The sequence below is a fragment of the Neovison vison genome, chromosome 10 (genome assembly GCF_020171115.1).
Source record: "Neovison vison isolate M4711 chromosome 10, ASM_NN_V1, whole genome shotgun sequence".
Lineage (NCBI taxonomy): Eukaryota > Metazoa > Chordata > Mammalia > Carnivora > Mustelidae > Neogale > Neogale vison.
The window spans coordinates 38,248,920-38,267,084 of record NC_058100.1 but is presented as its reverse complement, the minus strand read 5'-3'; the positions used below and the strand labels follow the sequence as shown (position 1 = coordinate 38,267,084).

Sequence of the window (18,165 nt, the reverse complement as noted above, 5' to 3'; positions counted from 1 at the left end):
TTCACAGGGTACAAACTTCCAGGTGCAAGATAAGTAAGCCCTGGGGATGTCACATATAGCGTGGTGACTGCCTGCTGTGTGGTGTGCAGGGAAGTTGAGAAGCGAGTAGATCCTAAGAGTCCTTATCACAAGAAGAAACTCTTTGTTTTCTCCCTCCCCTCCCCTCCCCTGCCCTCCCCTTCCTTTCCCTCCCTCCCCTCCTCTCCTCTCCCCTCCCCTCTTCTCCTTTCCCTTTCTTTCCTTCCTTCCTTCCTTCCTTCCTCCCTCCCTCTCTTCCTTCCTTCTTTCTTTCCTTACTTTTCTTTCCCCTTTCTCTTTTCTCTCCTGCTTCCTCCCTCCCTCCCTTCCTTCCTCTCTCTCTTTCTTTCTTTTCTTTTTTCCTCTTTCTTTCTATCTTTGATGATGGATGCTACATTTAGCCACCAGGTAGCTAGGTGACCTTCTGCAGGTTACTTAGGTCTCATTTGCCTTTACATAGGCAAAACTGTGATAATTATAGGGTTGTTATTAGCAGCAAGTGAGTTTGAGTATGTAAAATATGGTCCATAGTGTGTGGCACTTGGTGAATATTTGATAAATGGTAATTATTTTTTTTTAAGATTTTACTGATTTATTTTAGAGAGAGAAAGAGAAGACGCATGTGTATGCGTGAGTCGGGAAGAGGGTAGAGGGGATAACCCCAAGCAGATTTGGGACCCAGCTAAGCAGAGGGATCCAGGACCCTGAGATCATAACCTGAGGTGAAACCAAGAGTCAGTTGTTTAACGGACTGAGCCACTGAGGTGTCTCCAGTAAATGTTAATTATTATTATAATTCATAGAAAGTTTGGATGTCTATGAGGTCATATTTATTTTTCCTTTAGCCACAGGTGTTATGCTTAGGAATTACTCTAAGGCTATATGAATATTCACCTATATGAATATTTTCTTCTGGAAAATTCCAGAACTTCTATGTTTTTACATTTTATATTGAAGATCTTTAATATACAGGGGATGTATTTTGTGGTTTGTTACGAAGTGATCATCTGATTACATATTTTTTCCTTATATGTTTCCCAACATTTAATGAACAAACTATCATTGCCCACCGATTTGGAGTGCTATTTTCATTATGTAAAAACTCCATATACATGTGAACTCTTCTTGCCTTTTCTCTTTCCTCAGGGATGTGTCTTAACTAGTTCTGCATTGACTACTGCTCTGTTTCATTTATTGTGGCTTTAGGATATCTGTTAGTATCTAACAGGGAAAGAAGAATGCCAGCTTATAATGCTATTTTCCAAAGTTTCTAAGATATTTTTGTATGTCAGTATTTTTACATTAACACTAAACTTGGCAATCTGATACTTCAATAATCGTGAGTAGCATTAAAAAATAACAGCAAGGGGCGCCTGGGTGGCTCAGTGGGTTAAGCATCTGCCTTCGGCTCAGGTCATAATCTCAGGGTCCTGGGATCAAGCCCTGCATCAGGCTCTCTGCTCAGTGGAGAGCCTGCTTCCCACCCCCTGCCTGCCTCTCTGTCTACTTGTCATCTCTCTCTGTCAAATAAATAAATAAAATATTTAAAAGTAAATAAATAAAAATTATAAAAAATAACAGCTTTTAAGAATAGCTTAATTTGATGGAGAATACCTTTTCCGGTACCATAGTCCTATGTGGAAACAGCATGTCCCTCTGCTCATGTTCTTAAATAAAAGTACATCAGAAAAACTTCAGAGTTATCTCAATATTAATAGTGAATATTGTTTGTTAAGGTTATTTCTAGGTATTTCACATTCTTTTTTTTTTGCTTTTGTGAATGCTAGCTCTTTGACCACTGTGGTTACTGCTCTTACACAGAAATTTATTTTTTTAGAAATTGCTATCATCACGAGCCACGTTACTAACTTATCTGCTCTTGAAATTTCAAGCTGATTTTGTGTGTCAACTGTACTTCAGATTTAAAAATTTAAGGCGATCTTTTTGAATTTTTCATGGAGACAATCACATTATTTGCAAATACAATGATTCCGTCTCCTCATATCTCCTATTCGTAACTCGTTGTTTATTTTCTTATTTGAGCACATTGGTTAGAACATGTTAAACTCTGTTTAATGACAGCCACTACGACAGAAGCCTCGCGCTTTCTGTCTTGGCCCAAAATGTCCCATCTGCCACGGGAGGCCCATACTGGCTCCTTCCCAGCGCCTCCTCCCCGAACGCCTGTCTTCTGATGTGTTCTTCCCTACGCCCTCGTCAGCAGAAACCCGGGCAGAAACGGTGGCTCATCATTTCCGTCTCCTTCCTGACAATATTCTTCTCAGTGATAGCAGCTATTTCAGTCAAAAACTCTATGTGTTCTAGTTTTTCCAGTAGCTGATTTTAGGGGGAAATGTGACTGGTTTCATTTATGTTGTTTTCTGTTACCTTTGCTGAGGAGAGGCTGATGATGTGTTGATCTTTCTCATTTGTTACGATCTCTGTGATGCTGAACATGTGCCCCACGAGCTTCCCCACGGGCTTGGTGCTGATGTTGGGGTGCCACAAACGGAGCACCTTGTCATCTCCTGGGAAGGGCGACATGGGGGGTTATTAGTTTTCTCTGCGACACAGCTGGTCAGAGTTTAAAGAGTCCCTCTCACTCAATCATAACCTTATTGTCCTTCTAATATCAAATCACAGTCTGCTTCTTCCAGGACGCCCTCTAGGACTGACTTGTTTTGGAGCCCCTTCCTCCTGTCAAGGCTGTTTGGGAATAATTGTATTTACACACACAAATGTGAATTCTTATAAATATTTTATGAGTCCTTTTCTTGATTCAGTACTTTCCCACTCATTCATGGATTAATGTATTATTTATGCTTTATTTACTTCCCAAAGAATTTTAGACAGCTGTTCTTTTGTTTTCACATTCAGAGGAAGAGGAAAATTACACATAATCTCTACCATTATAACAAATCAAATGTCTCCATCTTCCCTCCTAGCACATATCCATAAGCATATATAATTTGCCTCTAGTTACATCCATAGCATACCTACTATTTTTTTAATTGTTAAAATCATATGGATACACAGTAAAAGATTTACACAATACAGTAGGGTATAACTTTTGTCAAAAATGTCTTCTTTTCGGGGCGCCTGGGTGGCTCAGTGGGTTAAAGCCTCTGCCTTCGGCTCAGGTCCTGATCTCAGGGTCCTGGGATAGAGCCCCGCCCTGGCTCTCTGCTCAGCAGGGAGCCTGCTTCCTCCTCTCTCTCTGCCTCTCTGCCTACTTGTGATCTCTGTCTGTCAAATAAATAAATAAAATCAAGAAAAAAGTCTTCTTTTCCCTCAGAATCCCTACTTCCACTCCCTATAATTAATCACTGTTCACTCTTCCCCCCCCTTTTCCTTACAAATAAATTTTTATTTTCAGAGTAAAGAAAAAAACACTTTTCCATTCATATTTAAATACTTTGAATTATTTTCAGCAGGTATTTCGATCACCACTTCTCAACAACAAAAAGATCACTAACTTTTATCTTTGTTACACCCATTAATAATATCAATGTTGTCAAAATGCTAAAAAAAAAAATCACTGTTTCCTAAAACTTATTTTTACCCCAAAATCACAGCATGCTATTTTGAGCAGAGAGAGACAGACCAAATCAAAGTTGTGTAGAATGGATTTGTCACTTTGTTATCATACGTGACATTGGCAGGACTGGTTGCTTTTGTTTTCTTCCCAGTTTATGGAGATATAGTTGATATAAAACACTGTGTGAGTTTAAGGTGTGAAACATGATTATTTGGTGTATGTACAGGGCTTGCAGTCACCTGGGGGTTGCTCAGCTGGTTAAGCATTTGCCTTCAGCTCAGGTTGTGATCCCAGGGTTCTGGGACAGAGTCCTGCATTGGGCTCCTTGCTCCTCGGGGAGCTTCTGCCTCTGGCACACCACCCCCCCCGCCAACCATGAATCAATAAATAAAATCTTAAAAGAAAAATATAGTGCTCACTTCAGCAGCACATATACTAAAATTGGAACAGTGCAGAGATTAACATTGTCCCTGCGCAAGGATGGAATGAGTATGTACTGCAAAGTGATTATTACAGTAAGGTTAGTTAACACGGGCCTCACCTCAGGGTTACCTTTTTTTCTTATCATGAGAACTTGTAAGATTTGCTCTCTTCATAACTTTCAACTATAAATACATTACCGCTAACTGTAGTCCCACGTGTATATTATATCCTCCAAACTCACTCATCCTCTAACTGGAAATTTGTACCGTTTTTTAATACAAATTTAATATATCCAATATAATTAAAGTAATAAAATGTACTTGCTCATTTTTTTTGCACTTATGGAAGACCACAGGACCACACCTTCATAATTGCTACATCAAAATTTCCTACCATTTGTCTATCGATAAGTGTTCCTGCTAACTCTAGTCAAGAACACTGCAATAAATAGTTATTCATGTGGGGTTTTTTTTTTCTTTTGGGCATATACACCAGAGATAAAATCTCATATTGTGGGGCGCCTGAGTGGCTCAGTGAGTTAAGCCTCTGACTTCAGCTCAAGTCATGATCTCTGGGTCCTGGGATCAAGCTCCACATCAGGCTCTCTGCTCAGTAGGGAGCCTGCTTCCCCCACGCCCCCCCCCACCTGTCTCTCTGTCTACTTGTGATCTTTGTCTGTCAAATAAACAAAAACAGTCTTAAAAAAAAAATCTCATTTTGTTAGGTTGCTTTCCAGAATGATCAAACTAAATGCCAAGGCCATCAACTAGATATGATTATACCAGTTTCATCAGATTCTGGCTGGCACATGGGTATTAGCATGCTTTAAAATATTTGCTATTTTATTTTATTTTTAATTTTTTTAAAATTTTATTTATTTATTCGAGAGAGAGAGAGAGAGATCACAAGTAGGCAGAGAGACAGGCAGAGAGAGAGAGGAAGTAGCCTCCCTGCTGAGCAAAGAGCCCAATGCGGGGCTCGATCCCAGGACCCTGAGATCATGACCTGAACCAAAGGCAGAGGCTTAACCCGCTGAGACACCCAGGCACCCCAATATTTGCTATTTTAATGTCTAAAATGAAACTTTGTTTTTATTTAATTTATATGACAGCTGATGCTGCTGAGTATTTTCTCCCGTGTATATCTGCTAATTGTATCTCCTCCTGTGAATTTTTTGATCATATCCTATACCCATGGTCCATTAGAATTCTGGTGGTAGTAAAAATTAAAATTTAATAACATTTTATTATCATATGCACACACACACATCACATCCAGCTTTATGGTAAAGACAGGCTAGTTGATCACTACACCTTTAACTGTCTCTTGTTGGGCGCATAGCTAGACTACATTTCCCAGGCTCCCTTACAGTTGTCCCTTACAGTGGTCAGATTATTGACTTTTAGCCAGTAAACTAAGAGAATTGATTTAGATTTTACATGACTAACAAGAAACATTTCCATTTTGTCTGAGTCATTACACATCTTGGAGTTTATTTGTTACAGCATCTAGCATTACCTGAACTAATGCATAGTCATAGTCTAATTGTTTTAATTAATTAACTAATTATTTTTAAAAAGATTTTATTTATTTATTTGACAGAGATCACAAGTAGGCAGAGAGGCAAGCAGAAAGAGAGGGGGAAGCAGGCTCCCCGCTGAGCAGAGAGCCCGATGTGGGGCTCCATCCCAGGATCTTGAGATCATGACCTGAGCTAAAGGCAGAGGCTTAACCTACTGAGCCACCCAGGTGCCCCAATTTTTTTCATTAGATGATTTACTGTACTTTAATGATTTAAATACAATTTGTCCAGAATCACATATCAGCAAATGGTATCACAGTAGGAATATTTGATGCATTCTTGAGCATCTTATTTATTTCCCAAGACCTTCAGGGCACTAGGAAAAAAAGATTAAATAATAGCATTACAGCCTAAGTTATAATTTATATGTAGCCTAAGTTATAAACTCACAATTTATGTATTAACAAAATCTAAAATTCAAAGGGGTCGTGTTAATCAGGTAGCGTATATTTTGTAGCCCACAGGATGAATTTGCTGATATATATTGGACTTTTTATGGAAATATACTTGCACACACTGAAAGAACCAGTCAGGTACGTGGGAGAATTAGGTGACTTGCCAGTTGGATATTCATAACCCAGGGAAATGTGATACACAGATATTTTCATAATTCCACGTTTATGTTGTCTGGCTCCATGAAAAAAGGGAAAAGAGTATTTTCTTAACCTTTTTCTTTCTCTCCTTTGAGTATTCTAAACAATTCTTCAAATTGTAGCCTGACTGTATTTCCAAGACTATTTCAGAATGTCTTCATAGTCTTTAAAACCAAGAACCCCTCCCTATGTACCCCTTGCCCCTGGCATCTTTTATAATTAATGACCCAATTTTCTGGACCATCCACTTAAAAGCAGAACTTATTTCTTATTATACTTTCTCGAGTGTGTAACCCACAGTAGGAGTTCACATATTTATTGAGTTCCTATAACTTCAATCTTGGGATGCTGAATCCTGGCCCAGAGGTTTAACTATCTAGGGCACAAGAGAGGGAAAACCTGTATCCAAACAAAAATAAGCCTCTGTTGAATGTTCGCCTGACTCCTGTTTCATTCCAGAGGTCCCTGGGGATCTGAGTCTAGAGATAGGCTGAAAAATCTCAGGGCCACAGCTCACTCTTACTTTCCATTTCTCTGGCAACTGGTATGGATAGAATTACTTCCCCAAAATTCAAATGATGAAATCTTGACCTCTAATGTGATGGTGTTTGGAAATGGGGCCTTTGGGAGATAATAAATTTAAATGAAGTTACGAGAGTTGGGCCCTAATGATGGGATTAGTGTCCTTGTAAGAAGAGACCAGAGAGCTCGCTTCCTCTCTGAGAGCAAGAAAACAGGATCTGCGGGCCATCTAGAGGGCTCTTGTAGACATTGACCACATCCTGGCACTTTGACCTCGGACTTCCAACCTCTAAAACTGTGAGAAATAAATTCCTGCTGTTTAAACCATCCAGCCTATGGTATTTTGTTATGGCAACCTAAGCTGACCAAGACAGCACCCAAGATATTTTAAGAACTATTTTCAATGGGTAAGTGGGATATTTTGTTTCATTTCATTGTTTCTTTCTTTCTTTCTTTTAAGTAGGATATCTTTTTAAACTTTAAACTTCCATGTTATCCTTATTAACAAGAAGAAAAATATCTTGAGAAATTACTTTACACTTGACATTTTGCTAGCTGTTGAATATACAAAAAAAATTCTAGATACTGACCCTACTAAAAGTCTTTTTTTTTTCTTCAGAAGACCAAAACATTCCCTTTCAGACTTAGTTCCAACCCCTCCTTCCTAATGCTACCCCTGATCACCGTCCCCAGCCTCGGATGGCGTTAAGGCCGCTTCTTCCTATTCTGAGGGCGATTGGTTCAGATTTTGTTTATGGCATGAACTCTATCCAGCCATTGAGGTTTGTATAAAGATCTGTTTACCCATTATCTGGTGAGGCTATATTTCTCATCTATAGTGTTTGACAAATAGCAAGTACATAATATGTGTTTGCTAAGTAAGTGAGTTGGCTAATCAAGTAACTCATGAAGTGCTTAAAAAATGCTGGTTTTGGGAAAGTCTACCTTGATTTGACACAGGGCTCTATAGCTCACGAGCATTATGGCTCAAAGAAGTGATCTCACCTCCTGTGTCTGGGTTTCCTTATCTGTATGTATAATGGGGATGACCAGAATTTATGTCATAACCTCATTGTGAGACTACATGGGGTCATCCACCGATAATCTGAGCGGTTCCTGGAATATGAGCTAATTCTACTCTGTTCTTCTAAGTCCCTGCCCTTTGCAACACGTTTTATAAAACGCTTGGGGGAAAGAGAAAGGAACTGATATACAGATGTATGAAACATGGGCCCTGCTCTGGAGAGTTTGAAATCTAGTGGTTCTCTAGGGCAAGCATAAAAGTTAGAGAGGGAAAGGAAGTAGTCACAGAAAATAATAATATGAAGGTAGGTCTTAATACTATAAACAATACATTATGGTTTCTTAGGGGTTAATCTCTTGTTCCTTTGTTATTTTCCATTTATTTTCAGTTTCTCTCTTTTTGTTAACCAGGATTCTGATAAAGCCACATATAAAGATAGGGTTTTCTTTCCTTTAGCAAGTTCTTATCTCAGCTGGTGAGTCAGTGGATCCAAATGTCTCACTCTTGAGGACATGAGCTGGCTCAGTGCACAGAGAAAAGGAAGGGAGGGACGGACTGTGGGAACAAGGTTACAATGGTCCTGGTGGTCTAGTGGGGAGGAGCAGGGGCTGGGAGCAAAGAGAACAGACTGGAACTCCCAGCTGCCTAGTCACATTCAGGTGATGAGTTGAGGCAAACCATTCTCTTTTCTGGGGCCTCAATTTTCTTATCTGTATAGTTTTGATCTCCCAAGATTCCTTCCCACTCTGAGGTTTTATGATTGTGTGCTGTGGAGAGAGAGGTTACTACTGTGGGAATACAGAGCAGTCTGGAATCGTAAAGGTCATGAGATAATTCCCGTAAAGCAGTATCTTGCTTGCGTTGACGTTTTGCTGGCAATGGCTGAGAAGTCTCGTCCTTGCTGCAGTATGTTCAGAACCTGAGCCTCGGGACCCCTAGCGGTTGGCCAGGCTGCCCCTGAACTGGACTTTATCACTCCTGGAAGATGAGGCCAGGCTACCCTTAGAAGGAAATCTATGACTTGGGTGCCACAGGAAGAAGGGTACAACGGAAGACTGCCATGTGGGAAACTCAGCGAACAAAGAGCTTTGTCCAGCGTGCATTATGAAGGAAGCCCCGTCTTACAGGGGTCTCCTCCGTTTGGCGACCAGAGGTCCTCCAGCTCTGCTTGCTTTCTGATGATAGCAGTGGAATCCTCACGTTATCTGTGCAGTGGATTTTTAGAGCCAGAACGACCAGAAATGGAGGTGATATTAAGCTCTGAATGCCGACGGTGTTTAATCTGTGTTGTTGTTATTATGATTATGAATCTGTTCCATGTGTCCCATGAATTCAGTTCCATGAATCTGCTCGTGCGCCACGTGGTATCACAGCTGTGTATTAACATGCCCTATTCGTACCATAAATTTTGAATTCTTGAAGGTTAAAATGCAACCTGAGCTCTATGATTCATGACGACTAGTCTGTAGCAGTTGTGCAAGACATGCTGGTGGAATGAAATAATAACAGATGCACGCAGAGCCCCCAGATTATCTTGCATGGCAGAGAATCGTTTGTCTACATCGAACCGCCCAAAGGAGGAGTTTAACTCTTAAAATGGCCGATAGAGACAACCATGAGCTAAAAAGAAATGCTCAGGAAGTTTGCGATTTTATTTGTTTTTATTTTTGTTTGGATTAAGTACTTTGTCCTGGTTTGGCTTTGTTTTCCCCAGCTCATCAAACGTCCCTGCAAATTTCACACATTCAGCTATGCCTCATGAAGTGGCTTTCATAGTATGTGTTGAGTCATCAGCTGGGCCACACGGTACATTTAGCAACGTGCTCGGCTGAATCACTCATCAACAAAAGTATTCTCCTGAGGAAAACGTGTCTCTAGTCACTGAGGAATTGCATCTTCCACTAACAGAGGCTCTGTAACTGTGACCATTTAATAATTTTTGTATGGCGAGAAGTATCAGTTGCTTGTCAGTCATGCTGCTAAATGTTTCGTTTTGGTAAAGGAGCTAGAAAAATAAGATTCCAAGGCTGTATGTAGCTGGCCATCTCACAATATAATGAGTGTTGAGGTTCACGAAGGTCAAACATCTTAATCCGTAAACACGAAAATGATTTGAATCCCAGAACTGGACTAAACACATTTTTCCCCCTCAGAAATGATTAAAATGCTTAAGATGACAAACTATATGAAAGCTGGTCAATTCTTAACATTTTGAAGTATTTTGTGTAAGAACAAAGGGCTGGTCAAAGGAGTTATTAAGATTAATGGGATAGCTTGTCTTTTCAGAACAATCAGATTTTAGAAATGGGATCTCACTTCAACTGCGCCATTTTACTTTCTCGGAGGGTTTCCTGTGGAGGGTTTGAGTTGAAGGAGGACAGAAGGCCATGACTGTCACAGAACTGAAGACCTGTCCTGTTGAGGGCAATATCCCTCACACTTTGATTCTGGGGTGATTTTGCTGCTTCCTCTCTGAGGACTACTGGGCTCTTTCCCTCTCATCCCTGGAGCACCCCACCTTTTCCTCTTGAGTGATCGGGGCCATTTCCCTCACAAGGAAGAAGCCAAGACAGTCATCTACTCAGCAAAGGGCAGCAGGGATCCAGAAAGTGTAATATAAGCATGCCACTTCTTTTCCTTTGAAAACATGTAATTTTAGTATTCATTCCCTTATGAGTTCTAGACTGGCATGGAGCTCTTCAAAGGATAACTTCAATTAGCACAGCCTAAAGACTTGGACCCCTGTTCATTCTTAGAATCATCACTACCAGGCGCCATGAAACTTCCTCCCAGTCCAAGCCATAACCTCCAAATTCTACTCTGCAGACTTCTTACCCATATGCTTTGCTTTCTTTCCTTAATGTCCTTAGTTGAAATTTAGAAGTCTGTGGCCCATTAATGCCTTATTTTTCTGAGCGCACAGAGCTCTGACTATACACTGAGTACCAGTAAGTTACAATATACCAGATTGGCAGAGAGGGTTCCAAATTTTCCAAAGGACATTTTAATTTATCTCCCTATGAACAGGAATTTCTTTAAACAACAGAATCCTGATTCTTTAAGCTCAATGGGATCTTGGAATTTTTGTAGTCTAACTTCCTCATTTTACCAGATATGGAATGTGAGCAATGGGAGATTACGTGAGAGCTAAAAATCATACAGCTGGTTAGTGTCTGGGCTATGAATAAAACCACCTCTTCTAACTTTCAATGCATTGTTTTTGCTTGTTTTGCTTTCCAGTAATTGCTATGTAATTTGTTAAAAATAATATTCGAACTGTAAGCTAGTTTTACGTAAGTGTTGTCAAAGGGCCAAAGCGGAGCACAAATTACAATATGAGTACTGTGCATTTGCTGAAAAACATTTTAACTCTATGTCCTCAGGGAAGATTGCCAGGTGTGAAGTGAGAGTGTAGCTATCTTCACACAGTTGGCCCTTGAACAACATGGGTTTGAACTGTGTGGACCCACTTATACACAGATTTTTTTTTTAAATAAATACACTACAGAACTATAAATTCATATTTTTCTGTCTTATGATTTTCTTAACATTTTCTTCTCTCTAGTTTACTTTATTGTAAGAACACAACATATAATATACAGAACATACAAAATATGTGTGAATGCAAAGTTTACATTATCTGTAAGGTTTCCAGTCAATGGTAGGCTACTAGTAGTTAAGTTTTGTGGGAGTTCAAAGTTACATGTGGACTTTCTACTGTCGGTGGTGGTGGCATGGGGGTGACTGGCATCCCAGACCACTGTGTTGTTCAAGGGTCAACAGTACTTACCAATATCGGCATTTCAGGGCTGAGGCAGGCTAATCTTGGTAGAAAACCAAACGTCGTAGCTGTCTGTGTTTTGGGGGAAGGAATTTGAAGAAATCTCATGTGGAAGGAGCTGGGAGCACTTACTCATCAAACATTTTTTTGCTCTTTTAATAAATATTCTTGCTCAAAGCGTTTTCCAAATGGTACATGTGTTGATCTTTTGGATGGCAGAGCTTTCTTAAAAATTGTGTTTACTCTTTCCCTTCTTAATAATGTTCAGATCTCCAGTATAGGCCATTTCTTGATGTTTACTTGAGTTTCTGCGTTGCTCATTTATATCTTTCAAGTCCACATGCTCCTTGTTGAAGGTGACTCTGATCTTGAGGTGCCTCTGGGAGTTCATCTCACTCACGCTGGCAGCCTGGGGGCCCTCATAACCCTTAGCTCCAACTGGGTCTTTTTTCATCACCAGAAGGAGCATACTCCCAGGTGTCTAATCCCACTTGACATTCAAGCTCAAACTTGAGATGTGTTTGCTCTCTTTCCCACGTGAGCACCCTCTTCCTGATCTCTGGTAACAATACAGTTGCTACTCTTCCGTTTTCCCACCTTACAAACTCAGAGCTGATTGATCCCTCTTATTAATCCCAATGTCATTCCGGCTTCAGGTTTTATGACTGATTTCTTTCCCATGGGATTGGCTCTGTCCTTTCTTCTTCCATTTCACTTGCAATAATCAGACCCTCACCACTTCACTCATGACTCCCGGAACAGCTTCCTGACTGGAACCTTCCGTTTCATTTTATTCCAACAAAACCTCCACATTTTTGTCCACATGACTTTGTCTATGTGTTGTAGACAGATTGAATAAATATTTGTTGAAAATCTACTATGTGCCAGGCATACATTATCTCAATTAATCTTAAGGACCACCATAGGAAGTATGTGTGTTTTTTTATTGTTAGTATTATTATTAGCAAATTTATATTGTGCACTTACTGTGTGCTAAGTACTTTATTCAAATTTGCTTAATTCTTATAATAATCTTATGAATGGGTACTATTATCCAGTCCCACTTTAGAGTAGACTGAAACTTAAAGGGATTAAGTGACCTGCCCAAGGCCAGAAAGACAACCAGGATGTGCACCCAGAAGGTCTGACTCCAGAACCCAGGCTCAAAGCCATCCTACTGTATTAGCACCCTAGGGTTAGAGGTGACAAGTCTGAGGCTTGAGGAATGTTTCTATCCTCCACCTTCCCCTCTGAATCACACATACCATACTCTCCACAGACGACTGTGTGTCCTATGTTCCATCCTCCTTAACCCTTAAACATTAGAATGCTTCCGGGCTCTCTACTTGGCCTCTTTTCTGCTAACTCTAAAACACTGGCCCTTGACCCTTTTGAACATGAACCCCATTGAGAATCTGATAACATTTTGGACTATCTCTGCAGAAAAATGCACATAGACACACAAGTTTCAATAGGCCACAGGGGACCCCAGAATTCCTCTAAAGCCCGTACAGGGGCCCCAGGCTGGGATCTCATGCTCTCATTCCCTGAAATAACTTCTAGAGAGATTAAAGATCCAAACATAAAATTAAAATTTAATTTAATTAAAAATTGAAGATCCAAACATAAAATATAAAGCAATAAAAAAGTTAGAGTAAGATACAGAATTTATAACCCATATACTGGTGCTGGGGAACAACCTTCTAAGTGTGCCATCAAATCCAGAAGGCAAAAAGAAAAAGAATGACAGATTTAACTTTATGCAAATGTTTTAACTCTCTGAAAGGCTCCCCAGGAGCAAAACTCTGTCATTTCATGAGAAGCACTCTGTCATTAGATTAATCAAGGAGAGCACGGTTGGCAAAGTAGAGAATCTCTGTACAACACGAACTGTTCCCTTACCTCCAGTGACGATCACGTTTGCTTTTGTGCAGTAACAGAAAGTGTTGGCTCCTCTTGGCATGGAGAACTCTCTGACAGGCCTGGGAAACACAAATTAGATGTAAAGCCTCTACAATTCCCTGTATCCAACTAATTCTAACGTACACGTAGGTTGTGTACAATAGGCTCATTTCTAAGCTGGTTGTAAATCTATGTAACCACAGAAACTATTATAAGTAATGATGAAGTCCGCACTGACCGACAGAGTCTACTTGTTCCCTAATGTGGTGATATCAGCATAGTACTCTGTACTGTTTCTGCTTAACAGGAAACCCAGTCCTCCCCGCTGGGGTGGTGACCAGAGACCGATCCTTCTTAATCCAGAAAGGATAATGGATGGCTAACTGGGTCCGTTTGGTGTACCAAAGGCCAGGAACACCTTTGGACATGTCCTCTTCTCCCACCAACCACATCCCACTGCTGTCCAGTCCTGTTGACTTAACCTCTAAAATACACCTGAAATCTGACCACTTCTTCCCATTCTCATTACAGTGTCTAGGTTCAAGCCTCCGACCCCCCCCCCCACCAGACCTTCTGCAACCAAGTGCTAACTTCTCAGCTTCCACTGTTGTCCATCTTTCTGTCTACATTCCCACCTCAAATCCTGCTGTCATTCTTCAGCCACGATGGTCTTCCTAAAACCTGAGTGAGAGCATAGCACTTCTCTCCAGGGGCTTCCCGAGGCTTCGAGAGGAGCTGAGCTCCTTCATCTGGCCTGCCTGGCCTGCGTGGCCCTGGGCGGCCCCATGCCTTCCTCTCTCCCCTCATGCTGTGCTCCAGCCGTTCTGCTCTAGCCAGCCCCCCATCTGGCTGCACTGAGCTCTCTCCCTCCTCGGGAGATTCTGCACAAGCCCAAGATGTGCTGGCCCCAGATACCAGTCCCTCTAGCAACCTTCCTCCTGTGAGTGTCAGCTCACAGGCTGCCCTTTCACACGGGCCTTGCCTCAACTCCACAGTCCTGCCCTCACTAATGGAGTAGTGTCTTCTATCTCCTGGTACCATGTTATTTTCCCTACAACTAGAGCATCTATTATATAATTTTGGTATATAACTTTTGAATGTTAACTTGGTATCTGTGAGTATTACTATGCTGGGCTTAAAAGAGCTGAGCTTGAGTGAAAATGTGTAGGTTTAAATCCTGGCTTCATTCAGTGCCTCAGCGTCCTAATTTATTAAATGGGGTAATACTACTACTACTGCCCTCAGATACTAGCAATAGTTGAGAGCTCTTACTACATCTGACCAGATGGGGAAAAGAAGGAGACATGAAAGGGGGCACCCAGAAGGAGCCCCAGACCAGGAGGTAAGCAGACCCTGAAGCCAGGGCGGGGGGAGGGAGTGGGAGATTGTGGGGGGAAGCAGAGGGAGGGAAGGAAAGCAACTGGCCTTCTTCTCCTCTTGCCTCTGAGGCTTGTGTGTTCTTTACTTTCCTTTTAAACACACATGGTTGTGTATATCATTCTGTTCTTTGTTTTTTTCACTTAATATTATATCTTGAAGACCTTTCCAAATCAGTACATAAAATACTTCCTCACTCTTTTCTTTCTTTTTCGAAGTTCATGAAAAGAAGCCTCGATGTAGTAACAGAAGTCTAAAGTCAGAATTCAGAATTGTGAAAATGTTTAAATGTCCTAGAGAAGAAGCAGACAGTTCTGATTGGGGACTCATTTCGAGTTTTACCAATGACACACTCTCTAACTGTCGCGGGTAGATGGACTGAGCTGAGCTTCATGGGGCTTCAAACCAGGAATGGCACCATTTTCTTCTACCTCTGTCTCCAAACATGGCCTCTTCCCGTGTCCCCTTGCACTGACAACAAGGCCTCTTGGGCCAGCTCCCATTAGCACAGCTTCTATTAAGATACCTCCTGAGTCTCATGGGACACAGTTCACACGGCTTGCCACATGGAGCAGTGTCATTGTGACCACAGCCCCTCCCATTGTCGTGGGTCCAAGGGAGGAATGTGTCCATTAGCAGAAGGCACAGTGCCTCGGGCTCATGGTACTTTCAGGGTCCTACAAAAATGCTCTAATTGTTCTTAAAATCAGAAGGAAAGAAAATGTAAGTTTGAGGTCATGATAAATGTTTTCATTTTTTCTCACATCAAAAAAAAAAATAAAATTTCCAGAAACCATGAAAAACTACTTTTTTCTGAAACAGAAAAAATATGGAAGTATTTGAAGTTATATCAAAAATCATGTGGAATCTGGAATAGTATTATGGTGGGAGGGACCCATGAAGGCAAAGGACCCAGGGCCACATAAGTTACAATGTGGCCCAGCCAGCAGCCTTCCCCACCCACCCCTTTTGGCTCTTCCGGGGCAGGTTCTCATGGAATGGGTTCTCCTGAAGCTGTCCTCACTTGGCTTGGGGTAGGGGGAGTTCTCTCTCCAACCTCCACTTTCCACCCGGAGAAGACAGATGAATCACCCCAACTTTCCCCAATTAGTCCCACAGCTGTGTTCCTTGATTCTTCTCTTCAATTATTTTGGAATTGCTAGTTGTCCCCTCTTTGCTGGGGATGGACAATGGCAGAAGGGTCACAGGACTGCTCTGACTACCTTGTAATAATTCTGAGGATGTTTCAGCAGACTTTCCTTGAAAATGGGGCATTAGCTAAAATCCCAAGGCAGCAGGAAAAGAACTATTTGATATCCTGTTAGTTGAGCATGAAAAAAAATGTATCATTTTCTCAATTTCTCAGCATCTGCAATGGAACTTATACACATTTAGCATTTATATTTGTTGTTGTTGTAGTTTTAAATACCTGCCCAATAGAATTATACTCTATTTTTCTGGCCCACATTGTTAGATGGATTACAAATGAATGAACTGTACCTTTAACTATTTCAGCTTTTAAAGCTATAATTAATGTCAATTGATGAAAAAACTCAAAAATAGATACTTTATATACATATTCAACTGTATATTTTTTAATAGATTGCTTTTTTGTGTGTTCACATCTCTATAATATTCTTTTTTATTAATTATTTTTATTAACATAAAATGTATTATTTGCCCCAGAGGAAAGGTCTGTGAATTGTCAGGCTTACACAGTTCACAGCACTCACCACAACAGATGCCTTCCCCCATGTCCATAACCTAGTCACCCTCTCTGCACCTGTCCCGCAGCAACCCTCAGTTTGTCTGAGATTAAGAGTCTCTTATGGTTTGTCTCCCTCCCTATCCCAACTTGTCTCACTTTTTCCTTCCCTACCCGCCAAACCCCCCACATCAGGGAGATCATGTGGTAATTTCTTTCTCTGATTGACTTATTTCACTCAGCATAATGCCCTCTAGTTCCATCCACGTTGTTGCAAATGGTGAGATTTCATTTCTTTTGATGGCTGCTTTTTTATTCTGTAACTGGGTATATCTTACTCTAACCAAAACACACCAGGCCATTCTAAGAAATCAAACGCTTTGTAAGAAATCTATCATGGTAATATCAGCTGGTATTTCTTTTTTTTTTTTTTTCCCAATTTATTTATTTTCAGAAAAACAGTATGCATTATTTTTTCACCACACCCAGTGCTCCAGGCAAGCCCCGCCCTCTATAATACCCACCACCTGGTACCCCAACCTCCCACCCCCCGTCACTTCAAACCCCTCAGATTGTTTTTCAGAGTCCATAGTCTCTCATGGTTCACCTCCCCTTCCAATTTATCCAAAAGCACATACCCTCCCCAATGTCCATAACCCTACCCCCCTACTCCCAAGCCCCCTCCCCCCAGCAACCCACAGTTGTGGTGAAGATTTGATTCATTTGACAGACGGGGTGGGGGGGGGCGGGGGGGGAAGGGAGGGAGAGAGAGAGAGTGAGAGAGAAAGAAAGAGAAAGAGCGCTATCGCTCGAGCGGGGCTGGTGGGGGTGGGGAGCGGAAGAACGAGGGAGTGCGCACTCGCGACAACCGCGCAGAGCAGCGGGAAAGGGAGAAGCAGGCTTTCCATCAAGGAGGGAGCCCGATGTGGGGTTCCATCCCAGGCTAATCAGCTGGTATTTCTATAGCATTCTTCATCTAAAGAGTGAAGAATGTTTCTACTCATATCTTACAATGCAGGGAAGTATTTGGTTTTATGTTTGGACTTGAGCCCAGGTCCTCCACACCATTTTCTCTCCTCAAGGATTAGGTGGTGGGTGAGAAGGGGTGGGAGGGCCACCCACTTGGCCAGGGTGTCTCAGTGAGCCCCGTAAACACCACAAATGGCAGGATGGCTCCAGGCTCAGTCTCATGTACAAGGTAGGCCCACGTGGTCCATTCCATAGAAAATAAAATGTAGACACCATGGTACTTTGAGCGTAGAAGGCTCCCAACAAATATTTGTTTGAATATCCTTAAGAAATGAACACCTGGTTGACTGTGCCCCTTTCCAGAATCACAGAGAACAGAAATGTACTGATTCCGGGAAGTTCCCTCTGAAGTTTTCCCTGGTCCTCTTGAGACAATAGCACTTTGGAAAGGGAAACATTTCCTGACAATTTCTTTCAAAAAAATAAAAACTCAGTCTCCCATCAAAAGGCCCTAACTGAATGATAGTGTCCTTCACCTCAGCTTCCCTGCTCTTGTCACACAAATGCAAATCTGGGAGGGAAGAAGTTATTCAGATGGAAATTAAGGGGGTAACTGGGGTGTTGTTCATTGAATGTAAGATGGTACTCAGATAGGAAGGCATTGGAGGTTGGGGAGGGATTCAGTGACTAATAAAGAGTAGTTATTGAGCCAGTATCTTTTCTCTCCTTGG

The 18,165-nt window shown here is 41.4% G+C and overlaps 1 protein-coding gene and 1 pseudogene across 1 annotated transcript in view; one reads left to right on the top strand and one right to left on the bottom strand.

Moving 5' to 3' along the window:
- The window catches only part of WDR64 (WD repeat domain 64), a 115,036-nt gene that overhangs the window by 69,091 nt on the left and 27,780 nt on the right, over positions 1-18,165 (bottom strand). The window contains exons 7-8 of the mRNA XM_044267023.1: positions 13,384-13,463; positions 2,407-2,546 (exon numbers count right to left, since the gene is read on the bottom strand). Coding sequence (XP_044122958.1) covers positions 2,407-2,546; positions 13,384-13,463 — 220 coding nt within the window. The remainder of the gene's footprint in view (positions 1-2,406; positions 2,547-13,383; positions 13,464-18,165) is intronic.
- On the top strand, positions 3,968-4,068 carry LOC122918927 (annotated as a pseudogene).